The sequence below is a fragment of the Canis lupus genome, chromosome 13, assembly GCF_003254725.2.
Source record: "Canis lupus dingo isolate Sandy chromosome 13, ASM325472v2, whole genome shotgun sequence".
NCBI lineage: Eukaryota > Metazoa > Chordata > Mammalia > Carnivora > Canidae > Canis > Canis lupus.
The window spans coordinates 3966344-3994179 of NC_064255.1; the positions used below are offsets into that span (position 1 = coordinate 3966344).

At 39.0% G+C, this 27836-nt stretch overlaps 1 protein-coding gene and 1 long non-coding RNA gene across 22 annotated transcripts in view; one reads left to right on the forward strand and one right to left on the reverse strand.

Annotated features, from left to right (window-relative positions):
* RRM2B (ribonucleotide reductase regulatory TP53 inducible subunit M2B) overlaps positions 1–15536 on the reverse strand; it is a 64026-nt gene extending 48490 nt beyond the window's left edge. For 3 of the 6 annotated variants that reach the window (XM_025450126.3, XM_025450125.3, XM_025450123.3), the window contains exons 1-5: positions 14552–14784; positions 6770–6925; positions 3294–3410; positions 2415–2548; positions 1605–1699 (exon numbers count right to left, since the gene is read on the reverse strand). In XM_025450126.3, coding sequence (XP_025305911.1) covers positions 1605–1699; positions 2415–2548; positions 3294–3410; positions 6770–6925; positions 14552–14599 — 550 coding nt within the window. In that variant the 5' untranslated portion in view covers positions 14600–14784. Of the gene's footprint in view, positions 1–1604; positions 1700–2414; positions 2549–3293; positions 3411–6769; positions 6926–14551; positions 14787–15405 lie in introns of those variants that run through there. The other 3 variants (XR_003138125.3, XM_049093297.1, XM_049093298.1) reach the window with 3 other exon arrangements.
* LOC112661978 (uncharacterized) overlaps positions 15532–27836 on the forward strand; it is a 165901-nt gene continuing 153596 nt past the window's right edge. For 14 of the 16 annotated variants that reach the window (XR_007401852.1, XR_007401859.1, XR_004815240.2 and 11 more), the window contains exon 1: positions 15532–15770. This is a non-coding gene — a long non-coding RNA (uncharacterized LOC112661978). The remainder of the gene's footprint in view (positions 15771–27836) is intronic. The other 2 variants (XR_003138131.3, XR_003138132.3) reach the window with 2 other exon arrangements.

Genomic DNA, 27836 nt, shown 5'->3' on the forward strand with positions numbered 1-27836 from the left:
CAAAGAGAGGCAGAGACACAGGCAGAGGGAGAAGCAGGCTCCTCACAGGGAGCCAGATGTGGGACTTGAACCCCGATTCTGGGATCATGCCCTGAGCTGAAGGGAGATGCTCAACCCCTGAGCCACCCAGGCATGCCTCTAGGTTACTTTCTTTGGCAGTTATTGAAATACATGCCTGCTGTGAGCCTGTTCATCATTTTCCATTGGTATCTATCTATACTCTTTTCAATATGTATTGAACACCTTGATGTTTCTCTCCTTTTGTCTTTAAAGCCAGCCAGTGTTTCTCAAACCATTTGTGAGAAAATCAGCTGGGTATAAAATGTTGATTCCTCAGTCCTCCCCAGGCCTTCTAAATCTCTCTGGTGAGGACCAGGATTCTGCAGGGTTTTTCTTCAAACTCTCAGATAATTTTTATGCACATTGAGAATGATCACTTTTCTCATTCTTCAAATGAACTGAAGGCATTGTAAACACATCTGTTTCTTCCCTAATATATAACAGGCTTCCCCCATACCTTACTGTGCATCATTGGTTCTCAGTGTGTTTCTGTAAATCCACAGACTGAGGAGGTGTGTGGAGTCAAAACTATTTTTATAACAATGCTAAGGCATTATTATTTTTTTAACCACAATTCTCACATGAGTGTACATTGTGATTTCCAGATACTACATGACATATCCACAATAATCTGAGGAGCCTGGTAAAATAGTCTTCCCTTTTCTAACTACACATCTGATTAAGACTGGATTTTCTTCATAACTATACGATAAACTACGTCAATATTCTGCAACAATTGAATGTTGAAGGAGATTCAATCCAGTTGTCTTCTATTAAGTCAGACATTTAAAAGGTTTGCAAAATTTGGGGGAGGAGGGAAATAGTGTTTTTTCATAAATACATGCTATTAATAATAAAATATAATGGGTTATTACTGCTATTTTTAAATGCATTCATAAATATTTTAACTTTCCTGGTTTTAATTTATAATATGGAAATAACCAGTAAACCACACCAACAGGAGAGTCCTCAATAAGTTTTAAGAGTACAAAGAAGTCCTGAAACCAAAAATTTTGAGACTTGCTTCCTCCATAGTGAATAAAACCAGAAAGTAAAGATGACTAATTATGAAATAGATAAGAATGAGAGGTACTTAGAGCTAGATAAATGGAGTATCTGAATATTTTAAATTAAATATTTATTGAGCAAGTAATATGTATAGTTTTCCAGTAACTACATATTTGTTCCCTGAAAAAAATATGATTTTGACTCGCTTTAACTCTCTTAAATATTTATGAAAGCAGAGACAAATTATGATTGCTAAATATTTTTGTCAGATTCTATATGACTTCTCTTTACCTCTACTTATGTACTAATACCTTAACCTTTCAACTTTCAACTTATTAAACAAAATAGATAACAACTTTATATGATTTTATCACTGGTTCCTAAGCATTAGGAATAATGATTCTAAAAAGTGGATGCAGAGACCTTCGTATCCTTTTCTATTCTGGGACTCTGATTAGTACCTGATAGTCACACCACATAAAAAGTGTTATGTCAACTGAGGCAAGTTTGATCATTTTTAAATTACAGCTACTTACCAAAAGTAGATTTTCTATCTTCTATCCATCGTAAGGCCCAATCTGCTTTTTTCTTAACATATGGCATTGTTTCAATTGCATTAAATAAAAATTCCCTGTAAAAACCAAAGGATTAATGGCAAAGTTATTCATTTTTCTTAATTGGAATAAATTTTCATTAGTTTAATCATCAATAATAATTGCAACTCTATGATATGCTACCAGATCTGTCGTTTTTCTATATTTTGCATGCCCACAAAGTTAAGAAATGAAACTAAAATTCAAATTAGCGGTTTGGATCTGGTCTGACACAAAATTGACTAAAGTCAATATTCATATGTGGTTTCACTCATATGTGGAATATAGAAATAATGGAAGGGATTATAAGGAAAAGGAGAGAAAATGAGTGGGGAAAAGACAGAAGACAAACCATGAGAGCAGAAGACAAACCATGAGAGACTCCTAACTCTGGGAAACAAAGGGTTGCAGAAGGGGAGGTGAAGGGGGAGGTGGGGTAACTGGGTGATGGGCACCCAGAAGGCCACTTGATGGGATGAGCACTGGGTGTTATACTATATGTTGGCAAGGTGAATTTAAGTAAAATATTTAAAGAAATAAAGTCAGTATTCAATTTCTAAAAAGAATGTGCAGTTTTTAAAGCTATAATACCCAAAGATGAACTGGTTCTATACAAGTTTTTTAACCCAACACATTATTAAACAATAAAAAGCATTTGAATAATTTTTCCCTGACATTTGGTTTTGGAGTAAATTCTGCTCTTAACATAAGCAATAGCACAAGCCTCTGTAAATAAAATCCCAGTGGTAATACCTTTTCTTGGGATCTCTGATGTAAGTGTCTATTAGCAAACTGTACATCTCTGAGTGGACATTCTCGATGAGAATTTGAAAGCCATAGAAACAGCGAGCCTCTGGAACCTGTACCTCCTGACTAAAGCGCTCCACCTACAAAAATAAGGGAAACGTATCCAATTCTGTGGGCTCTAATTAAACACTGCAAATCAGAATCTGGACATCAGAATCATCACTTAAAAATTACCTGTCATGCCAAAAATAGGTTAGACAGAATTTATAGGTTATTTTAAGCAATATTATCTATTAACCTTTTACAATAAATTAGTTGCCTAATGTATTCTCAAGCAATTAAATTAATTGACCTGATAGGTGGAGATACTTCTTATAAAGCCAAGTATTTTAGAATGGCTATCAAAAATAATTACTTTGCATTGTAAAATTGACCTTAGGTCTTTATTTTCCCCAAAAGCAGACAGATCGATTGAAGCCCCTTCTATCTAATTCTCTTTAACAAGAAGGTAAGCCTCCTGGCCAACCATGATACAAGTTTAAAAATGGGGAGCCAGAGTACAGTGCCTTATTACAGAGCTCCAGAAGGGTTTTTAATGTGCAAGCTCTCTATTAAGATTACTACCTAAGGGTAAAAATTGAAATCATGTCTACGCATTTTAAGTAGTTTTGATTGGTACAATATGTTTGATTTCATGATATTTTGGTGGTCAAATGGGAGAAATCTATCCTTTTCTTTGACACTTCATCAGAAAAACACCTTTGAAAGTTAAACTCTATCTAGTTCATTTCTTAGAAGTCGTTTTTCAGGCTTAGTCTACTTGTCTTACTGCCATTATCACCATTTAGCTGCTGAATGAGAACAGAAATAAAACAAAAATCTTACCAAATTTTCATTCACGATTCCATCACTGGCTGCAAAAAAGGCTAATATGTGAGAGATAAAATACTTCTCATCTGATTTAAGCTTGTTCCAGTGAGGGAGATCCTTTGATAAGTCAACCTGAAAAAAAAAGATTTTCAAAAATTTCAACTTGGTGTTTAATTCTTCTTAAAGTGTTTGGAAAACTAACTTCTATCTCAACGTTGGGGATGGCCATCTCATTAGCAGTAATGAAATGAAAAAGGAAGAAAAGGAAAAAAAAGTTAACATAACTCTTATAGACTGAATGTTCATGTCCTCCCCCGCCCCCACACCCCATTCACATATTTGAAACTAATGCCCAGTGTGATGGTATTTGGAGGTGCAGTCTTTGGAAAGTTATTAGGTCATGAGGGTGGAGCCCTCATGAATGGGATTAGTGCTCTTATAAAAGAGCTGTCAGAGAGCTTCCTCATCCCTTCTGCCATGTGAGAACGCAAAGTATAAGCAGATATCTCTGAACCAGGAACTGGGACCTCACCAGATACCCAACCTGTTAGAGACTTGATCTTGGAATTCCCAGCCTCTAGAAATGTGAGAAATAAAATTCTGTTGTATGTAAACCATCCAGTCTAAGGTATTACTATAGCAACCCAAATTGACTAAGACTATTACAAAAGAACACAATACAATAAAAGTATTATGAAGGGCTCTATATTCTGGCTAATTGAGGCAGAATAAACTAGTGACTTTCAGCAGCCATTGCTTTACCATGGCATATAATTTACTGTAGTGTTAAATTAGCTACCTGTTAAGCAATAGTAGCTGCTATTGTATTGCCAGCTAATCTACTTTTATACCCAGAAAGTAGTATCTGGCATGTAACAACCTATTATAAAGCAATTTACAGGTATGGCTTTCTCTGGAAATAGAAATATTTTTGAAAATGGGGGGGGGGGGTTCTGGGTGGTCAAGTCAGTTGGGCATCTGACTTCAGCTCTGGTCATAATCTCAGGGTGATAAGATCGAACCCCACATCAAGCTCCATGCTCAGTGGAAGGTCTGCTTGAGATTCTCCCTCTCCTGCTCCCTCTCCCTCTGTCCCTCCCCAACTCTGCTCTCTTGAATAAATCAATCAATCTTAAAAAAAAAAAAAAAGTGTTGGCAATACAATGGAGTTGGGGGGTATACTTGTATATATCTTTTAAAACATGTAAACTAAATATCAGGTCCTATTCTCTTAAGAGCTCAATCAGGATTAACTGACAGACACCTTCCTAGTTTTTATATATTATACTTCTGATATGAAATTTTATACTATAATATACTCATTCTTAAATATTATTTTTTTTTGTTTTTTTTTGTTTTTTTTTTTTGTTTTTTTTTTCATTTTTTTTTTCATTCTTAAAATATTAAACTTACCTTGTCAACCATTCACTTCAAAAAGCCTTATAAATTTCATTTATATTACATTGGTCATCTCCCATTCTTAAAATGTAAACATTCCTACTCAGCTTTTTCTCCTCTAAATAAATTCTCAATTCTACTTTCTAAATATTGATTCTAAACTACTAGTTATTAGAATTGTCTGGCAGCTTTAAAAGAAAAACCCAAAATCCTAGACCTTTTTCTTCTGAATCAAGGTTTCTGATAATTGGTCATATTTAGGAATAAAGCTACACCACAGATAAAACAATGAAGTCTAAGGTTGACATAATTTGTTTAAAGGAAAAATACATGGAACTATATGTGTTTCATTTCCTTTTAAAATGTGTAAACAGGGATGCCTAGGTAGCTCAGAGGTTGAGCATCTGCCCTCGGCTCAGGGCGTGATCCCAGAGTCCTGGGATCAAGTTCCACGTCAGGCTCTCTCTCTCTCTCTCTCTCTTTCTCTGTCTGTCTCTCATGGATAAATAAATAAAATCTTTTTAAAAAATAAAATAAAATAATAAAATAAAATGTATAAACAAAATATGTACCACCTTTGTATTTTAATTTTTTAAATCAGTGTTTTTTAGTTATAATACAACATGTATTACATTTGCTAAAAGATGCAAGTACTTTACAAATGAATTTTAAGAAGCCCAAGTATCACAAGTAGCTTTTTAACATGATGAATGAAAAAGCCACCTGTGTACTCCATTTATTCTGTTAACCATATCTAAAAAAACACATCCTAAAAACCACAGTTAAAAATAGTCAGGTGTGTCAAGCAGTATGACCCAATTAGAAAATACTGAGTTTTTACTTTGTTTTGGATTTTTTGCTCTTTTTGTTAACTAAGTATAACAAAGATGTTACCAATATAACACAAGTGGATAAATGGGTAAAATTAGTGTAATCAAAGCTTCAAAAGTTGGTGTCTTCTGATTTCTACTGTAACTCTCCCTCATTCTGTGTGAAATAGCTTATATTTATTTAGTGCTTACTAAATGCCATGTGACAATCTAAACATCTCATTATTCTCATTCATGAACTTCATCTCATTAATTCTATTCATGAGATTCATCTCAGTAATCCTTATAATAACCCAGTTAGCCAGGTATTATTAGCTCAATTTTCCAATGAGGATACACAGAGAGGTTAAGCAATTTTTCCAGTTTCATAGCTAGTAAGTGGTAGAGTCAGATTTTGTACCTAGGCATTCTGGCTCCAGAGTCTGCATTCTCAACAGTGTGTGCTTACATGTATGAAAACAATCTTCTGAAAAATAGGGAGATCCAAATATAACTATCTAAATAGATCTATTCATTTATCTATTTATCTAGATAAGTGAACACATACACACAGAGAAAGATGAAGACAATGACTATGTGTTCAATTAGACTACAGAGCAACCACTTACATGACCAACTGTCTTTACCAAACCAGCAGGTATTTCCTCATTTATTGTGTTCAAATCATTGTCTAGATGGAAAATGCTGACCTAACATACAGCATACTACAACAGTCCCGGCTGCTGAGGCAGCAGTGCCAGACTGGATGTGACTGAGGACAGGGTAGCCTAGGAGGAGCTCTGGCTGGCAGCTTAGAAGAGAGTGCACTGCCTGAGCAGGCAAATTCTCTGCCACAGCTCTTTCTGCATAATCAGGTAAGTCATTGAAAAGCAGGGTCCCTAGGGCTTTCACTCTCATTTTTTGGCCATAGCACAATTTTATTTATTCTGCTGGCCATAAGTAAAAACTAATCTTATTTGGTCATAGGAAATCAAAAGGCTATTTAAAAATAGAAAATGTTCTAAAATACATTGGAAGTAAAAACCTGGCAGACCGAGAAGCCATTTTTGCAGCGGGAGACGTGTTTATAGACAGCAGTCTACACATAAAACATTGGAGAACACTGTATTTAATTTCAGTAATTTCAAATACTATTGTATATAACTGATTTTATTCAGTTATATGTATCTTACAATATAAGTTAACATTTTTCAATGTCACATGACACAAGATATGAACACTCTACTATGGGGTGTACCTGCTGGCAAAGGTGATAACACTTACCTCTTCTGCAGTCCAGAAAGATGCCTGTGCCTGTTTATACATTTTCCAAATATCAGGGTATTGAATTGGAAAGATGACAAATCGGCGAGAACTCTTTCGTAGGAGTGGCTCTTCATCTGATTTCACTTCATTTTCATTGGTATCTGAAGATAACCTCTTTGAAAATAAAGTACAAACATCCATTTTGTGTAGACATGCCCTTGTTATTCATATCTAAACACATACTGGGGGTAATTTGAGAGACAGCACAGGTTGAGGAGCCCATCTGCCTGGGTTGAATCCTTTACTATTATCTGGAACCTGGTTAATAGTGTTTGGTTAGTCGTGTAACCACAGAAAGTTGCTTCTCTGAGCTTTGGTTTACCCTTATCAGTAAAATGACCCTTACTCTGTAGGTTAAACTTGATGATTAAAAGTGCTTTAAATGGAGCCTGGTGCATAATATGCATGCAGCAAAATTGTCATTATTGCTATTTTAAGATAAGCACAAAACTAAATCCATAAATGTTATGGTGGGCAAATTTCTAAGTTTGTGTATAAAATGTCCCTTCAGTGCCTTTTTTCAGAGATCAGATGCTGGTATGAATAGGCTACTATTATAAACTTCTTTATTTATTTTTAAGAGATTTTTAAATTTATTAATTTAAGATAGCACCAGCAGGGGGAAGGATGAGAGGGAGAGGGAGACGCAGACTTCCCACTGAGCAGGGTGCCTGACCCCAGGACCCCTGGGATCATGACTTAAGCCCATCTGCCTTGCAGATGCTTAACCGACTGAGCCACCCAGGCACCCCTACTTTCCTATTTTAATTCTTTCTAATCTGAACTATTGTAAAACTTACCTGAAAACTCCTTACCAACAATTTAGCAACCTTTGTTCATCTGAACTTTCCCATATACCAATCTGCTATTACTATTTACTTGTTAGCATTACTACAGATGGTCTCACTGTGGACTGGCTCAAAGCTTTGTAGAATCCAGTGAGAAGCACATACTTATATATACATGACTTGGAAATGATAGCATTCCAAAAGGGGACAGGGCCAGATATGTATGTATACATATACATATATCAGAACTATCAGAAGAGTTATACCTTGCATAAGAATGAATATACACAAAGTATATACAATTAGGCTAAAAATGTATAAATAAATGTATACACAAAGTATATACAATTAGGCTAAAAATTGGCATATATTTAAAATCTGGACGCCTAACTCAAACTGACGGTGTCTCTCTCCAGTGTCAGGCCAATCACATTTCTTCATCCTTATCATTGCTTCCACCAACCACACCTCTCCAGAGCAAGTGTGCTAAGGCAAGGCAAGATGAGAAAAAGACTCAAAATCAAAATCAAAGCCTGAGGCTATACAGATCCAGGTAGGGCTTGCACACTGCACACATACTGTCATCATAGTAGAGAGACTGTCTTATTTTGTAACTACTTATTTGAAGGTGTAGGCCTCCCCAGATAAAGAACTTGAGCCCTGGAGAGTAGAAACTACTTTTTATTTATTATGGCATTCCCAGACATAACATCAATAAACGTTAGCTAAGTAAGTGAATGGGCGGCTAATTTCTCTTTATCCTGTGCTTGGGCTACTGGATACCTTTTGAATTTAACATATGACCACAATACATCAGTGAGATAACCATCAATCAAATCAAGCCTTTGCTAAGTACTCCCATATCTCCCTTGTCCCCATCACCCTAAAGGCCTGGATTAAACACATAACTCACTGCATACCTTACATAGTACACAACTCACTGCAATTTAATTCCTTGTTATCCATTTAGAGTCCCCTCCAAACTATGCTTCTTGAGAGTAAAAGGTAACTTTACTTTTGTGGAACCCCTAGAACCTGACATATGACCTGGCATGTAGTTGACATTCATTTCCCCAAATATTTGAGCAAATTTTTAAAATAGAAGCTGTCAAGTTTTTTGTTTGTGTTTCCTTTATATATTTTGTCCCTGGGGTACATTCAGAGCTGGAACTCCTTACCTTCACTGTATTTGCTATGTGAACCATCATACGCAGTAACTCTTTGGTACCAAGCACCCTGGCCCTGAAGGGAGTTTTTAAATGCTGATTAAATAACTTATCAATGTCACTATCTATGAAAACTGCTGAAGACTAGCATCTTTTAGTTAGAATGAAAGTCATTTTTCTATGTAACATTCCTCCTGTTCCGTTCTGATAATATGTACGTTGTTAAGAAGTTGGATTAGCAGAGCATTATGCAAGAGTCTGAATTGAGCTAAAGATGATATATTGCTTATTTTCATGATGTCTTTAAAAATCCACACACATTTTAATCAATGTCAGGAGGACCACACATCCCAAAGCTCTAGGATCTCTAGAATATCCTCTATGGACCTGAGCTAACAACTCATATTTTAGAAGAGAAAACAACGTGGAAAAAAAGACATGATGTCATATGATAGTTTTAAAGAATTGGAAGTAACTTTCTAAGTTTGGACTTTACCATATGTGGGGGACAATGGAAGAAGAAAGCAATTAGAGACTATCCAAATGTGTTCTGAAGAACTCTGCAGTCCCTCTAATGTCACAAATGCTAGATTAAGATCTCACTATGAAATGTGTTAAGCTGTTAAAATAGTGGTAAAAAAAATAACAGATATATTCCAAAATACACAGAAAGCCACCAATCCTTGTGTTTCCAGGCTGCCATCTTTCTTCTTCTTTTTTTTTTCTTTCTTTCTTTTTTTTCTGGATGACCTCAGATAAAAGTTTTTCTAGCCATCTCTGCTTAATTGAAGACTGCATAAGATTTAGAGAAAGGTAGTTAAAAAGAAAAGAAAACAACAATAAACCCTGTAACCATTTGTATGTGTTTTTCAGAAGTGAACTAAGGGGCATCTAGGTGGCTCAGTCAGTTAAGCATCTGACTCTTGGTTTCAGTTTGAGTCATGATCTCAGGGTCATGGGATCAAGCCTCGCCTCGAGCTCTGTTGTTGCTCAGCGGGGAGTCTGCTTAAAGATTTTCTCCTTCAGTCTCTCCCCCTCCCCACCACTCTCTCTGTCAAATAAGTAAATAAATCTTTTTTAAAAAATCACTTATCTAGAAATGTGGTCAGATTAGAAATTACAGGGCGAGAGAACAATGAAAAGATCATTATCCTACCCAAATCTTGCCTGAACCAGGGTACCAGATGTAGAAACACAAAAGAAAGCTGCTTTAAGAGATATTCAGAAAAAAAAAAAGAGAGAGAGAGAGATTCAGATTCAGAAGTAGAATTAATCATTCTTGCTAAAAAATTTGGATTTTGGAGAATGGAATAAAGAAGAGTTGAAGGTGTCCTTGAGATGTCCAACAACTGGATGATCACAGCAAGAAGTAAAGACAAAGTGCTCAGCATCTGGAGAATAACTGAATAAATCAGACAAAAACTCTTGCATCTCATATTAGATGTTTAATAAAAGCTTGATTTGAATGAACTCCCCCACCAACCCCAGCTACAACAATAGTTACAAACACAACAGTCTTTAAAAGTTCAACTTGGTCAATAAAAAACATAATTCGATCAGTTTGAAGATATCCAGTAGGCAGCTAAAAATATAACACTACAGCAGATGAATGGTGGCCATCCATCCCACTATTAGTCACCAAAGGGGTTATCCAGGGAGAAAATATAGAGAAACAGCACAGCTGAGGATGCAGCCGAGAAAATGCTGACATTTGAAAGGACAGGTGGAAGAAGAGGAACCAGCTGGGATTAAAAGTGACCGAGGTGGATATAGGACAATCAAAAGCAAAGGCAGAAGTGATTTGATTTGGTTAAAGCCATTTCTGTCAACAGACAAAATAGAGAAGAATTCTGTGAAGAATCCACACTCTGGATATCAATCAGGGTAAGAGGTTAGGAATTAATTCTGCGGGCCAAATATTTTCAAACATCTGGGGGATTGAGAGGCTCATACTCCAACTCTAACTACGTGCCCCTAACCCCCAGGTACTGGTATTCACTGTAGGGCTGTTTGAAAAGCATTCTTCTGGATAGTAATAGAGAGTTTCTGAATATGAATTATCATGTATAGGGGTGGCATCAGGAGGATTCATTGGCTATCTATCCAGGATGAGCTGGAAAAGGAAAAAAAAAAAAAACATAGATTTTGGTAGCAACCATGGTATTGATCTCAGGGGTGCAAATGGTAGCCTGATTTTTTTTTTATTTAGTTTTTTTCAAGTTATTTAAATTCTGGTTAACATAAAGTACAATATTGGTTTCAGGAGTATAATTTAATGATTCATTACTTACAGCATCCAGTGCTCATCACAAGTGTCCTCCTTGGTACTCATTATTGATTTAGCCCACCCTCTGACCACCTCCCCTCAATCAACCCTGTTTGTTCTCTATAGTTAAGAGTCTCTCTTATGGTTTGTTTGCCTCCTCTCCATTTTCCCCCTTTCCTACATTCACCTGTTTTATTTCTTAAATTCCACATGAGTGAAATTCTATGGTATTTGTCATTCTCTGACTTATTTTGCTGAGCATGATGCTCTCTAGCTCCATTCACATCATTGCAAATGGCAAGATTTCATTCTTTCTGATGGCTGAGTAAAATTCCATTATATGTATCGCCACATCTCCTTTATCCATTCATCAGTTGACAAATATTTGAACAAATTTCATAAATTGGCTGATTGATAATGCTCCATCAGGGTGCGTATGTCCCTTCAAATCAGTATTTTTTGTAGCCTCTGGGTAAATACCTAGTAGTGCAATTGCTGGGTCATTGGGTAGTTCTATTTTTAATTTTTTGAGGAACCTCCATCTGTTTCCCAGAGTGGCTGTATCATTTTGCATCTCACCAACAGTATAAGAGGGTTCCCCTTTCTCTGCATCCTTGACAAACATGTTGTTTCCTGTGTTGTTAATTTTAACCATTCTGACAGGTGTGAGGTGGTATCTCATTGTAGTTTTGATTTGTATTTCCCTGATGATGAATAATGTTGAGTATCTTTTCATGTGTCTGTTGGGCATCTATAAGTCTTCTTTGGAAAGATGTCATGGCAGCCTGAATTAAGATGTGGTGGTTAGGGCAACCCGGGTGGCTCAGCGGTTTAGCGCTGCTTTCAGCTCAGGTTGCCATCCTGGAGACCCGGGATTGAGTCCCACGTTGGGCTCCCTGCATGGAGCCTGCTTCTCCCTCTGCCTGTTTCTCTGCCTCTCTCGCGCGCGCTCTGTGCCTCTAGTGAATAAATAAATAAAATCTTAAAAAATAAAATAAAATAAAAATCTTAAAGATGTGGTGGTTAGCATGAAAAAAGCTGCTTCAACATGGCTTTGCCAGCCTATGGAATGGGATGCTTTTGGTGGGAATTGAGACAGTCTCAAGAGTTTTTACTTGAGAGGAGTGACATAGAGGCACTGGTTTAGTGAAGGATTAATTTAGCAATGGTAAAAAGAGTTAAACAGTGGGTAAGACTGGAGGTAAACAAGTCATTGTAGCTTCACAGTTATGAAGTATAAGACCCTGAAATAAAGTTCAGAACACAGAAGCATTTCTTGGCAACATTCCACTGTGTCTTCCAGAATGGTGCCTCTAGTTCCTGTCTGCCTTAGTTTCTGGTCACTTCATCCCAAGAGGATATGCCAGAACAGATTCCCCAGCTAGTACTCACCATCCCCTGGAGTAGGCCGGCATGCTACAGCCCTCCTTCTCAATCCAGCCTCAATTCCACCATTTTCATTTGTTTACCTTGGCCTCTCTTCTCAGGTAAGAAGACTACTGGATATTGTTACAGTCATACACTATTTGTATTTGCCCAGGTGTCACTTTCATTGTCATTTTCTATTCCCAACAGAATATTGGCCTACCAGCAAGAAATCAGTCTTAAGCCCAGCTCTGCTATTGAATCATGTGGTCCTGGGCATGTCAATTTATCTTTTCTGGCCTAAACTTTCTTATCTTGAAAATAGGGACTATCTAATCAATTAGATTAATGATGGTTAACTTTGAGAAATTGATGAAAGCTAAGGACCCCTTTCTCAGGAAATTCATAAACCTCCTCCAAGCTCATCTACGAACCCTTCAAAGAAGTGCTTCTTAAAAAATGTGAATCAGTATCACCTGACGTCCTTGTTAAAATTGCTGTCCCAGACCCTCCCACGAGATCTTGATTTACCTTGTCTGGAATGTAGGCCCAGTAATCTACATTTTTTACAACTCCAGGTTGACTCTAATGCAGATGGCCTATGCTGAACCATCTAGAACCATCTATCTAGAGAAACAAAGTGCTTGAGGCATTCTTGTGACTCAAGTTAAAAACTTTTGGACCAGATGCTCACTAGAATTCATTCTAGAGTTAAAATCTGCCTCTTTGTGGGCCTATGACATTGAGAAAGGGATAATAAGTAAAAGTTAACTTCCATGGGGCACCTGGGTGGCTCAGTGGTTGAGTGTCTGCCTTTGGCTCTGGTCATGATCCTGGGGTCCTGGGATCGAGTCCTGCATTGGGCTCCCACAGCGAGCCTGCAACTCTGCCTCTCTCTCTCTCTCTGTGTCTCTCATGAATAAATAAATAAAATCTTAAAAAAAAAGTTAACTTCCAGGTGTTGAGTCTGAACAGTGTTGGTGCCATTAGCAGAAAAAGACAAGTCTGAAATGTCCTTTTCAAGTGACGAAATTGGTACTCAGTTTGTTTCAAAAGGGGAAGAAAACAAGAGGGAAGAAAAAGTTTGAGGGATATTTACAACTTGTTAACTAGTTACTAAATGTTTACAGAATCAAAATCAAATAATATAAAACCCCAAATTGGGACTCTACAACCTTCTAAATAAATCTGGGTTGAGTATGAGTCTCTGTAAGCTGCAACTGTTAAAACAAAGACATCACACACAGCCAACAGGTCCAAGATCAATACAAAAAAGTATTTCTCTTGTACACAAATAAATGGTTTAGATGTATTCGCGAAGTAACAGGGCATGAAAATCACAGAGCAACTATTTGAACTACCGTACAACAGTCGAATACACTGATTTACTGTTGTTATGTACTTCTATTATAGACGCAGATAAACATGTTAACTTGGGTTTTTGGATGCACCCACAATTTCCGTGGCGCTTTGCATAAAGCCTTTGCCTTAATCGTCTGAGGTAAGTATCACTTCCACTGTATAAATGAAGAAAGCGACACCCCAAAGAGTCGCTGCTCGTTAAGTGGCCCAGTCTGAGCCACTGTGGCCTCCTAACCGGAGATTTTTCATTGTTGTGAGGCCTTGCCGTCGCCCTTCTACTATCATCACCACTCCAGCCACCCGTGTCGGTGTCCACAGGCTTCCGACTCCTTTTAATCATCTCAGAGGTGGGATGCATCTCTCCAGCAGGTCCACCTGCCCCCATCCCTCGTCTGGGCGCTCCCAGGCAGGGCTCCAGACGCGCAAAGACGGGAGCACGGCGCTGGGCCGACTGCGAGGGGCACGCGGGCGCGAGGCGCTCCTCCGCTCCTCCGCTCCTCCGCCCGGCCTGAAACCTCAGCGTCGCCCTCGGCCGGCCCCGGAGCGGACCCAGCGCGCAGAACCCCGGCCCCCTCGTCACCCCTCCCCGGAGGCGGCCTCTCGGGCACTCACAACCACGGAACCAGGCTGCGGCGACGGCTCGCGGCTGGGCCTGCCCGGGGCTGCCGACCGTGTTGCGGTCCTGCACCTCGCAGGTCCCCTCGCAGGTCCCCTCGCAGGTCCCCGCTGCAACCTGCGACCTAACGGCCAGGCGTGCCTATGGGGCGGGGCAGGGAACCGCAGCAACCTTTACCTCATCTGGCTCGGGCCTGGCCGCTTCCGGCCTTTCCGGGTCCCCCATCGCGCAGACTCCGCCAGAGCCACGGGAGCTGAGCAACCGAGAGCCTCCGGCCACCTCCAACTCCGGCAGAGCCCAGGTGGCCCGCGGGTCCCCGAGCCCGCCCCGCCTCCGGCGGCACAGACCCCTCCTACTCCCGCCGGCTGCGCTTTCTCGCCCCCGGATTGAGCGGCTCTCCCGGCGCCGGCCCAGCCCCGCCCCCGCGCCTTTGGGTACCGCCTGCTCCGGCCGGCCCCGCCCCCCGCCCCCCGCCCCCCGCCCCGCGGCCGGAGGCCATCTCTCGGCCTCCGCCAACCCCGCACCACCCTCGCGTGGACCCCGCTTCCCCGGCCCTAGGCCCCGCCCCCCGGGAGGCCCCGCCCCTAGAGGAACTCGCCGGGAACCCGCGGGCCCCGCCTCCCGGCCCTCGGCCCTCGGCCCTCGGCCCTCGGCCGTCTCCCTGCTGCGGGCGGAGCCCGAACGCGCCCGGCCGCCTCTCCGGTGGAGCCGTCCTCGGGAGCTCGGTATGTCGCGCTCGCTCGGCCTGTGCTGAGCCTGCCGGGGCGGCGAGCCCACACGCTGGAGGACGGCCGGAGAGCGCTCCCGCGCGGAGGCGGTGGTGGCGAGAGGAGAGACCCGCACTGCCGGAAACCCAGCGAGGAGAAGAGGCTGCCTTGTGTAGTGTTTCAGCGACCGGAGGGAGGGAAACGTGGGAACGGAGTAGGTGGGGCTTCTAGTCGAGGAGGAGAGGCGGAAAGGACTAAATTCGGGAAAATTGTGGAAGCTCGGGGAGATTCTTTCCACAGACTAAAGCTTTTGGAAGTAGCTACCGAGCTCGGGCGAAGGGGGCGCTAATAGCCGTTTCCTCTTCGGGACCCCCTGCGAGGCGGGTCCGGCAGCGCCGCTGCTCTCACAGGTGAGGACCCGCCGCCTGAGGATACGTCACTGAGGTTCGTTAACGTGGAAGCGACAGAGTGCCCCGCCCCCCGCGCCCCGTAGTCACAATAGTGGGAATGGCTGCCACCCACCTCCCGGGGGGGACTGATGGAAAGAGAACTCCAACCAAGGAGAAAAAATTACTTTAGCGAGTAAAAATGAGGTGAAACATTCAGTCGCTTGAAGCGGAGATGTTGCGAGAACCTTGTCCTGCCTTGTACAGCGTGCGCCTGTTCTGCGCGTGGCCTTGTGAAGTGTGGTAAGATAGGATAGAAAATGAACCTCAGAAAATGCCCCACAGCTCTTCGTAAAATCTGTCCTAGAATAGGGGATGACAGTTTTTATTTGTTTGTTTATTTATTTATTTATTTAAAGATTTTATTTATTTATTCATGACAGACACACAGAGAGAGGCAGAGGGAGAGAAGCAGGCTCCCTGCGGGGAACCGGATGCGGGACTCGATCCCGAACTGGAACTGGCATCACACCCTGAGCCAAAGGCAGATGATGCTAAAAGCGTCCCCAGTTATCCCTGTCAAGGCAATTCCTAGGGGTCAACTGCTGAGGAAAATGTTTTACATCTACTGACTTTAAGTAGGAGCCAAATTATGTGAGGAAACGAATCTTAAAGAGGTTGGATAATTTATTGGCCACATAGTAGATAAACTAAGAGTAAGGATTATATCAGTTAGAGTCATCAAACAGTATATCTACTGTATGTCAGGCTTCGTATTGGCTATTGAAGAAACAAAAATGAATGCACATAGTGAAAAAGAACATGGACCCTGGAGTGGTGTCATGATGGGCATGAATTCTAGTTGCCCTGTGTATTAGCTGCGCTACGCTGGACAAGTTACTTAGCCTCTGCGAGACTCCCATTTCCTCACCTGTTGGATAAGAATAATAATGCCTTCCTATTAAGATCGTTGTGTGGATTTAATCATATATCACTTGCAAAGCACTCACTGAGGAGGGAAATTACAATGGTAGCTTCCAAGTACACTTGTGCTGCTAATCTGGCCATCCTAGAGATCACGGAACAGAAAGGTTCAGATCAAATTCAGTTGCTTGAATTACACAGTTTACTAAGTTAAATTAAGACATAATGAAGAGGAGAAAGTTGGAGTAGTTAACCCAGTTAGGATAGGGTATGGGGAGGAGAGGGACTGAAAGGAAGGACTCTACGATCCAAATCTCAGTGTTACTCAGTGTTCATATAATCCTGCCCTTGCTGTATCGCATTTCCTGACTGATGGTATAGTTATTAAGACCAGAGTTAAGGGGTGCCTGGGTGGTTCAGTCAGCTAAGTGTCTGACTTTGGCTCACGTCATGAACTCAGGGTCCTGGGTTAGAGTCCCTCATAGGGCTCTGCACTCGGTGGGCAGTCCGCATGTCCCTCCCCGCCCCCAACTCATTCTCATTCTCTCTCTCTCTCTCTCTCAAATCCTATAAAGAAAAAAAAAAACAGTTAAGAATTAGCAAGGGATCTCAACAGACAGAAGGTAAAGCCAGCTTACTCTTTTGGAGATACAGGAGCAAGCAGGTGCTCACAGGTGTAACATGTCCCATAATAACCTGCTGGGCAGTTATGTGTTTTATCTGTGTTTCCTGAGAAGAGCCTATGTGGGACCAAAATGGAAGTCACCAATTGGTGGCTGATTTAGGGATAACATAGTTGTCAGTCTGGAAATGACACGATCTTTACCTCATGAATATTTTAGATCTCCTTATTCCTTCCAGCCATTTCTGTCTGTGAATGTGACATATCGCATTCTGTGATATTCATAAATGAATATCCATTTATTTAATGGATAAAAATGTCCATTATTTTTATCTATGTTCAACATAATTGTGTTCCATTTATTTTGTCTTTACCATGCCTCATAGGTTAGTAACTTATTATTTATACTTAACGTATCTTATGAATCTCCATAGGTCTTACAATCCAATGGCTCTCACACTTAGTTTCTTTCAGTTTTTACAGCAGAATTGAATAATCTTAATATAGCAAAAACACATGACAGTGCTTTTAACAGTGCTTGGTGCATAGTAGGCCGTATGAATTAGTTTCCCTCTGAGATGTTTAAAGTTAATAGGGCAGATATAAAATGTGTAACTGAAAGATCTCTGGAAGCAGGAGGATTCTGCATCTTCATGTAGCCTCTGGGGCATATTTTCCAAGAATATCCACAATATTTTTGATCTCACATGCTGTTCCAGAAACTTGATACCCTTCCCATCAAAATGTGGAGTCTTGGGGCACCTGGGTGGCTCAGTAGTCAAGTGCCTTTGGCTTAGGACATGATCTCAGGGTCCTGGGCTCAAGCGCTTCACCTGGATCCCTGCTCAGCCTGAGTCTGCTTCTCCCTCTGATCCCCCATCCCCACCCCCTGCTCCCTCATGTTCAGTCTCAAGTAAATATTAAAAAATAAATAAATAAAAAGAGGTGGAGTCTAATTCCTCTTCTGTGGTCTACATCTTGTATCTCTCAAAATCCACACATTGAAAACCTAATGTCCAAGGTAATTGTTTCGGGAGCTAGGGCCTTTGGAAGGTGATCAATTAGGTCATGAGAGTTGAGCCTTCACGAATGGAATTAGTGCCCTTAAAAAAAAAAAAAAAAAAAAAAGGAATTAGTGCCCTTAGATTTTGTGTGTGTGTGTTTTGGGTATTAAGTTATAGGAGTTCTTTATATATTTTTGGTACTAACCCATTAAAAAGGATATGATCGCAGTATTTTCTCTTACCCAGTAGGTTGCCTTTTCATTTCGTTGTTGGATTCTTTTGCTGTACAGAAGCTTTTTAGCTTGTTTATGTTGGGGTTTGTTACCTTTGCTTTTGGTATCAGATCCAGTAAAAAAAATCACTAAGACTGATGTTAAGGAGCTTACCGCTTATGTTTTCTTCTAGAGTCTTATGGTTTCAGTCCTTAATTTTTAATTTAATCAAATCTTAATCCATTTTGAGTTAATTTTTGTGTATGGTGTAACATGGCCAGTGTCATTCATTTGCAAGTGGCTGTCCATGTAGCCCAACACCATTTATTGGAGTGACTGTCCTTTCCCCATTATACATTCTTGGATCTTTTGTTGTAAATTAATGGGCCATACATGTATGGGTTTATTACTGGCTCTTCATTCTTTCCATTGATCTATGTGTCTGTTTTAAGTGAATACCATACTGTTTTGATTATTACAGCTTTGTGATCTAGTTTGAAATCAGGGAGTGTGATGCCTCCAGTTTTGTTCTTTCTCAACATTGCCTTGGTTATTCAAGTTCTTTTGTAGTTCTATATAAATTTTAGGATTGTTTGTTCTATTTCTGTGAAATGCGCCATTGGAATTTTGATACAGATTGCATTGAATCTATAGGCTCCTTTGAATAGTATGGACGTTTTAACAATATTCTTCCAATCCATCAGGGCAAAATATCTTTCCATTTATTTGTGTTTTCGATTTCTTTCATTAATATCCTAGAGTTTTCAGTTTGCAGGTCTTTCACCTCCTTGGTTGAATTTATTCCTAGGTTTTTACTCTTTTTGATGCGATTGTAAATGGGACTATTTTCTAATTTCTCTTGTAGTACATTATTATTGTATAGAAACCAACAGTTTTCTATGTATTCTGTATCCTGCAACTTCACTGAATTTATTTTAATAAATAAAATAAATAAATAGTGTTTTCTATATATAATATGTCATCTGCAAATGGTGACAGTTATTTCTTCCTTTCTAATTTGGATACCTTTTTTTTTTCCTTGACTAATTGTTCCATCTAGGACTTCCAATACTACATTTAATAAAAGTGACGAGAGTGAGCATCCTTGTTTTGTTCCTGATCTTAAAAGGAAAGCTTTCAACTCTTCAGTGTTGAACGCAATGTTAGCTGTAGGCTTGTCATATATTGCCTTTATTATGTTGAGTTATGTTTCCTCTATACTTACTTTGAGAGTTTTATAATACATGGATATTGAGGTTTTAACCATGGATACATGGTTAAAGATTTTATTTATTTGTTTGACACAGAGAGAGCACAAGCAGGGGGAGAAGCAGGCAGAGGGAGACGGAGAAGCAGACTCCACACCAAGCAGGGAGCCAGATGTTGGTCTCGGTCCCAGGTCTATGGGATCATGACCTAAACTGAAGGCAGACACTTAACTGACTGAGTCATCCAGGAACCTGGATGTTGAGTTTGTTTGGTCAAAAGCTTTTTCTCCACCTGCATCATCTGAGATGATCGTGATTTTTTTTGTATTTCATTTTGTTAATTTGTTGTATCACATTGATTTGCAGATGTCTTGAACCATACTTGCATCCCTGGAATAGATCCCACTTGATCTTGGTGTATGCTCTTTTTAATGTATTGTCGAATTTGGCTTGCTAATATTTTTGTTGAGGATTTTTCCATTTATGTTCAGCACGGATATCAGACTATAATTTTCTTGTATCCCTGTCTGGTTTTAATGTCAAGGTAGGGTAGTGTTAGTCTCAGAAATGAGTTTGGAAGACCTCTCCCCTCTGTTTTTGGTAGAGTTTGAGAAGGATTAGTGTTACTTTTCCTTGATTGTTGATGGAATTCCTCAGTGAAACTGTGTGGTCTGGGACTTTTGTTTGTTGGGAGGTTTTTGATTACTGAACCAGCCTCCTTGCTAGTGATTGGTCTGTTTAGATTTTATATTTTTTCATGGTTCAGGCTTGGTAGGATGTATGTTTCTAGGAATCTATCCATTTCTTCTAGATTGTCAAATTTGTTGGCATATAATTGTTCATAGTAGTCTCTTATCCTTTGTGTTTCTGTGATACCAGTTCTAACATTTCCTCATTAATTTCTGGTTTTATTTGAGTCCTCTTTTTTGTTTGGTAAGTCTAGCTAAAGATTTGCCAATTTTGTTTAACTTTTCAAAGAACCAGTTCTTAGTTTTATTGATCTTCTCTATTGTCTTTTAAGTCTCTTTCATTTTTTTCTGCTGTAATTTTTCTTATTTCTCAATGTAGGCACTTATCACTATGAACTTACCTCTTCTAAATGCTTTTGCTAGGGCTCCTGGGTGGCTCAGTATGTTAAGTGTCCTACTCTTGATTTTTTTTTTAAGATTTTATTTATTTATGAGAGACAGACAGAGGGGCAGAGATGTAGGTAGAGAGAGAATCAGGCTCCCTGCAGGGAGCCTACTGGGGGACTGGATCCCAGGATGCCAGGATCATGCCCTGAGCTGAAGGCAGACGCTCAACTACTGAGCTACTCAGGTGCCCCTATTCTTGATTTTGGCTCAGGTCATGATCTCAGGGTTATGAGATTGAGCCCCATGTCAGGCTCTGCACTCATAGCGTCTGCTTGTCCCTCTCCCTCCCCCCACTTGCATATTGGTGTTCTCTCTCTCTCTCTCTCTCTCAAATAAATAAATAAATACTTTTTTTTAAAAAAAGTGCTTTTGCTACACCCATAAATTTTCATGTTGTATTTTCATTTGTCTCAAGATATTTTTAAAATTTATTTTTAATCGAAACATAGTTGATAGACAATATTAGTTTCAGGTGTACAACATAGTAATTTAACATTTATATACAGTATGAAAATAACAATAAATATAGTTACCATCTGTCACCATACAAAGTTATTACATTATTATTGACTATATTCCCAATGGTGTATTTTATACCCTCATGACTTAGGTTATAACTTAAGTTAGAACTGGAAGTTTGTACTTCTTAATCCCCTTTGCCTGTTTCGCTCATCCCTCCGCCTCTAGCAACCACCAGTTTATTCTCTGTATGTGTGTCTGTTTCTGTTTTGTTTTTTTGGATTCCACATATATGTGAAATCATATGGCATTTGTCTTAGTCTGACTTATTTCACTTAGCATAATACCCTCTAGGTCCATCATGTTACACATGCCAGATTTCATTCTTTTTTTATGGCCACGTAATATTCCAGTGTGTGTGTGTGTGTGTGTGTGTGTGTGTGTGTGTGTATGCACCACACCTTTGTCCATTCATCTATTTATGGACACTTGGGTCGCTTCCATATCTTGGCTATTGTAAATAATGCTGCAGTGAACATAGGGGTGCATATATCTTTTCAAATTAGTGTTTTCATTTTCTTAAGGTAAATACCTGGAAGTGGTATTGTGTGGTATTTTTATTTTTAATAAAATAATTTTATTTTTAATAAAATGAGGAATCTCCACATTGTTTTACATAATGGTTACATTCCACCAACACTACACAAGGGTTCCCTTTTTCCCTTTTATCCACATCCTGACTAACACTTGTTATTGTCTTGACACTGACTTACCATTCAGACAGGTCTGAGATACAAGCTCATTGTGGTTTTGATTTGCATCTCCCTGATGATTAATGATGTTGAGGATCTTTTCATGTTGACCCTCTGTATATCTTCTTTGGGAAAATGTCTATTCACGTCCTCTGCCTATTTTTAAATCATGTTGTTTGTTTTTTTTTGGTGTTGGATGCCACAGTATATTTTGAATTAGCCCTTTATTGGATATATCATTTGTAGCAGTAGGTTGCTTTTTCATTTTGTTGATGGTTTCCCTCACTGTGTAATCAAGGTATTTTTAAATTTCTTTTGATTTCTTCTTTGATTCATTGATTATTCAGTGGCATGTTGTTTAACCTCCACATATTTATGAATGTTTCCATTTTTTACTTGGAATTGATTTCTGGTTTTATACCACTGTCATCAGAAAAGATGCTTGATATGATTTTAGTCTTTTTAAATTTAAGATGTGTTTTGTGGCCTAACATATGATTTGTCCTGAAGAATGTTCCATCTGCACTTGAAAAGAACATGTATCCTGTTGCTTTTGGGTGTTCTGTATATATCTATTAAGTCCACTTGGTCTAACGTCATTTAAAGCCAATGTTTCCTTCTTGATTTTTCTGTATAGATGATTTATATCCATTGATATAAACAGGGTATTAAAGTCCCCTGCTATTATTGTATTATTGTGTCTTCCTTTAGATATGTTAATATTTGCTTTATATATTTAGGTGCTATTTTGGGTACATAAATATTTATAAATGTTATATCTTGTTGGATTAATCCCTGTTTGCATTATGTCATGCTCTTCTTTGTCTCTTATTAGTCTTTAAGAAAGTCTGTTTTGTCTATTAAAGGTATATCTACTCCAGCTTTCTTTTGGTTTCCATTTGCTTGGAATATCTTTTTCCATCTTTTCACTTTTAGTCTGGTATGTTTTTACATCTGACTTGTAAGCTGTCTATAAATGAGTCTTGTTTGTTTTTTAAATCCATTCAGCCATTCTATGTCTTTTGAATGGAGAATTTAGTGTATTAGTGCTCTTATGAAAGAGGCTCCAGAGAGAGCTCCCTAGCCCTTTCAGTCATGTGAGGGTACGGTGAGAAGTCTATGACTCTTCAGAAGAAGGCACTAACTCCATCAAACTGGCACCCTACTCTGATTTCTAGCCTGTAGAACAGTGAGAAATGTTTGTTTTTTTTTATAAACCAACTAATCTGTGGTATTTTGTTATAGCAACCATAACAGACTAAGATACTTCCCTTTGAATATAAGCTGTTCTTAGTGACTTTATCCCCCACCTCGGCTTTATTAAGATATAATAGACATATAGCATTGTGTGAGTTTAAGGTGCATACCATAATGATTTGGCTTATATAAGTTGTGAAATTGTTATTTCAAGTTTAGTTAACATCATCATTTCCTATTGATACAAAAAAGAATAAGTATTTCTCCTTCCGATGAGAACTCTTAGGATTTATAGTCTTTTATATATATCATATAGCAGTATTAACTACAGTCATCATGTTGTATGTTATGCCTCTAGTATTTATTTATCTTATAGTTGAAATTTTGTACCTTTTGACCACCTTTATCCAATTCCTCCTCCTACCCTTCACCTCTGGTAACCAGAAATCTGATCTCTTTTTCCATGAGTTTGTTTCGTTTAGGACTTTACATGTAAAAAAAAAAAAATTTACATGTAAATGAGATCATACAGTATTTGTCTTTCTCTGACTTGTTTCACCTATAGTATGATGGTAAATGGGTAAATGGCCTGAAGGTCCATTCATGTCGCAAATGTCAAGATTTCCTCCTTTTAATGGCTGAGTAATATTTCATTATATATGTATATAATATATATATCACACTTTCTTTATCCATTCATCTAGTAACAGACACTTAAGTTTCCATACCTTCCCTGGCTGTTGTAAATAATGCTTCTATGAACATGGAGATGGAGGTATCTCTTCAACATAGTGTTTTCATTTCCTTCACATATATTCCCAGAAGTGGCATTGCTGGATCATACAGTAGTTCTATTTTTAATTTTTTGAAGAACCTCTATTTTGTTTTCCATCATGACTGTACCAATTTACAGTTGCACCTCCCTTTTTTCCATGTCATTCTAGTGTTTATCTCTTGTCTTTTTGATGCTAGCTGTTTTAACTGGTGTGACATAATATCTCGTGGTTTTGATTTGCATTTCCCTGATGATTAGTGATGTTGAGCATCTTTTCATGTACCTATTGGCCATTCCTATATCTTCTTTGGGAAAAGGTCTATTCCGGTCCTTTGACCATTTTTAAATTGAATTATTTGCTTTCTTAGTTGTGTGAGTTCTTTATATATTTGGGATATTAACCTTTTATCAGATTTTTTATTTGTAATTATTTTCCCCCATTCTGTAGGTTGTATTTTCATTTTGTTAATCATTCCTTTTGCTATGCAGAAGCTTTTTTGTTTGATGTAGTCCCACTTGTTTTTTTTTTTTTTTTATTTTGTTGCTTGTGCTTTAGGTGTCCTATCAAAAAAATCATTGCCAAGACCCATGTCCAAGAACTCTTTTCCTATATTTTCTTCTAGGAGTTTTATGACTTCAGGTTTTATATTTAAGTTTTTAATCTATTTTGAGGTAATTTTTGTGAGTGATGTAATATAGAAGTCTAGTTTCACTTTTTTACATGTGAATATCCAATCTTCCCAGGAGTGTTTATTCCAGAGGCAATTTTTTTTTCCATTCAGTATTCTTGAGTCCCTTCTTAAATATTAGTTAACTGTATACTCATAAGTTTATTTGTGGGCTTTTCATTCTGTTCTATTGGAGTGAGTGACTTTCAACAAATACATGACCTCAGCTCTAGCTCATAAAGTATACAATATAGACAGTGTTTTCCTGGTTCTTTCTCTTTCTTGCCTTTGGAACTTAAGTACCATTCTAAGGAAGCCAAAAACTAGCCCACAAAGAGAGATGACATGGAGATGTCTATGTGGGAAGAAACTGAGGCAACCAACCAAGAAGTAGCATCAACTTCGAGATGTGTGAATGCACAAACGGTCAGAGGATTCTAGCCCTTAGTCATCAAGTCTTCTACTTGAAACCCCAGACGTCTTGGAGCAGAGACAAGATGTCATGACTGCGTTGTGTCTAAATTCCAACACTACAGAATTTATGAGCATAATAAAGAGTTGTTTTATACTGCTAAATTTGGGCATAATTTGTTTTGCAACCATAGTAACTGGAACAGCCTCTATTCTACTCACAAAGATTTCTGTGGTAATGACAAAAAAGGCAATTTAGCCTATGGTACAGAATATGTGTAATTTCAAGGTACCCTTACTGTATATCATTCAGTGGGTAGATCCTCATTTCTCACACTTGATACTTGATTCTGAAACCTTTTTTTTTTTTTTTGTCTGAAACTATTTTAAAGAAAAAAGTTCTTACAGCCATTCAGTATTAAATTATATGTTGGTACTTAAGTATTTAGAAACATAAGACCAGTTATAAACTACCTATTCTTAGAACTTTATACACCTAAAAAGTAATAAGTGCAAACAAAACTATAGGAATGGTAAAATTCAAATTTATGACATTAAGCAATGAATGTTTTCCAGAAACTGTATGGCATCAATGTGTATTTTATAGTAACTACTAATGAAGTATGATCATTTACGTTCCAGTCATAGGTTAGAGGACTCCATTTTCCCACAACAGTATCTCTATAGATCACTTGCCTTTCATTAGGAAAAAATGCATCATTTATTTATTTTTTTAAAGAATTATTTGGGGGATCCCTGGGTGCCTCAGCAGTTTAGCACCTGCCTTTGGCCCAGGGTATGATCCTGGAGTCCCAGGATCGAGTCCCTCATCGGGCTCCCTGCATGGAGCCTGCTTCTCCCTCTGCCTGTGTCTCTGCCTCTCTCTCTCTCTCTGCCTCTCATGAATAAATAAAATCTTAAAAAAAAAATCTGTTTTTGAGAGAGAGAATAGAGAGGAGGGGCAGAGAGAGTCTCAAGCCAACTCCACGCTGAGAGAATCTGATGCAGGGCTCAATCCCACAACCCCAAGACCACAACTGAGCAGAAAGCAAGAGTCTAATGCCCAACCAACTGCACTACCAAGTGGCCCTCAAATGCATCCTTCGTATATTAAATTTGCCTACTTAACTTTAATCATTAAAACGAATATTGCGGGATCCCTGGGTGGCGCAGCGGTTTAGCGCCTGCCTTTGGACCAGGGCGCGATCCTGGAGACCCGGGATCGAATCCCACATCAGGCTCCCGGTGCATGGAGCCTGCTTCTCCCTCTGCCTGTGTCTCTGCCTCTCTCTCTCTCTCTCTGTGACTATCATAAAAAAAATAAATAAATAAAAATAAAAAATAAAACGAATATTGCTTGACATCAATACCATTATAAATGGTCATCCAGATAATCTATGATATTTATTAAAAATCAAAATAAAACCCTTGCACAAAATTGGCAGATCTGAACCCTAGCTTTAAAATCTCTAGATTAGGGGCAGCCCTGGTAGCTCAGCGGGTTTGGCGCCACCTTCAGGCCAGGGTGTGATTCCGGAGACCCGGGATCGAGTCCCACATCGGGCTCCCTGCATGGAGCCTGCTTCTCCCTCTGCCTGTGTCTCTGCATCTCTCTCTCTCTGTGTCTCTATGAATAAATAAATAAAATGCTTTAAAAAAATAAAAAGTAAAAAAATAAAATCTCTAGAGTAGATGGTTTTATGCTAAATTATCATGCAGAAATCCTTCAGTGTGGGGAGAAAAGGCAAATTTAAAGGTGGGGGTATCAACTTGGAGCTAATTGGAATAGGCCAGGTGCAGGATAATACAAGTTTGGAATAAGACTGTGGCAGTGGAAATACAGCAAGGAGATGTACATGTGAATTAAGTAGATAAACTCAAGATGATTTGATCAGCAGTCATATGGAGTAGATGAGGGATGATTCTAGGGTAACTACAAATTTCTGGTCAAGAGACTAGGCAGTTAGCAAGCCTTTCATACATGCAGGGTTAACAGGAAAAATTTCTTACCCATTTTGGACATGTTTAGATCATGATGCCTGTGACCAGTCCAACTGGAGGTATCTAGTAATATGGCCCAGAAGTGACAGGCTCAGCCCATAGATATGATCTAGCTCTGCCAACATCAAAGCCATACTTAGCCATACTTTATATTCACCATAAATAAAGCGTTTGTCTCAAAAAAAATTGGGAAGCAGTTTTTTTTTGGGGGGGTGGTTTTGCTTTAAGTACAGTATAAAAAATTTTACCCCCTTTAACTACTTCAGAGTAGGTTGTTGACATGTTTAGGCTGAATGCAGAATAAAAGAAGCAGGGTCACTTTCTTTTACTTACAAGTGTGAAAGCACTGGAAGGATAGTTTTTGGTCAGAGGATGGTAAAATAAAACTTAACATTTCAGAGGTACATAGCTCCTGGTGATAAAAATGAACAGTGAGATTACAACATTATGTTCCTAAATTGGAGTGAAGTTGGTCACTAAAATTTATTAATTCATTTAATAAGTATAAACATCCTGGGCACTGGAGAGGCAAAGGTAAATGAGCCACAATTCTTAAAGAACTTAAAGGCTAGAGGGGGACATCAAGCAAATACACTGTTCTGGAAGCATCTAAACCAGCTTTGCAGAGAGGGCAGGTGGAAGGCAGGTCAGGGAGAGCTGCTGAGGGAGGTGGCTAAATCACATTCTGCAGTATGAATAAGAATTAACCATTCCAAGATGAAGATCTATGAAGAAAAGGCAGTAACATCAAGCAGTATGTGGACAGGCCCCAAGGTGAGAGAGGACGTAACCTATCAGAGGACTGCAAGTCTTTCAGTATAATAAGGGATCAAGTAAAGATAAGGCTGTAAAACAGGATTCTAATCATGAAGAGACCTTTATGTTATATTAAGGAGTCTGGACTTTAAGGGCCATGTGTAGTCAATATATTTTAAACTGGTGAATGACATGATTAATATGCATTTTAGAAAGATTGCTGTATCTCTGCATATTGAAGGGG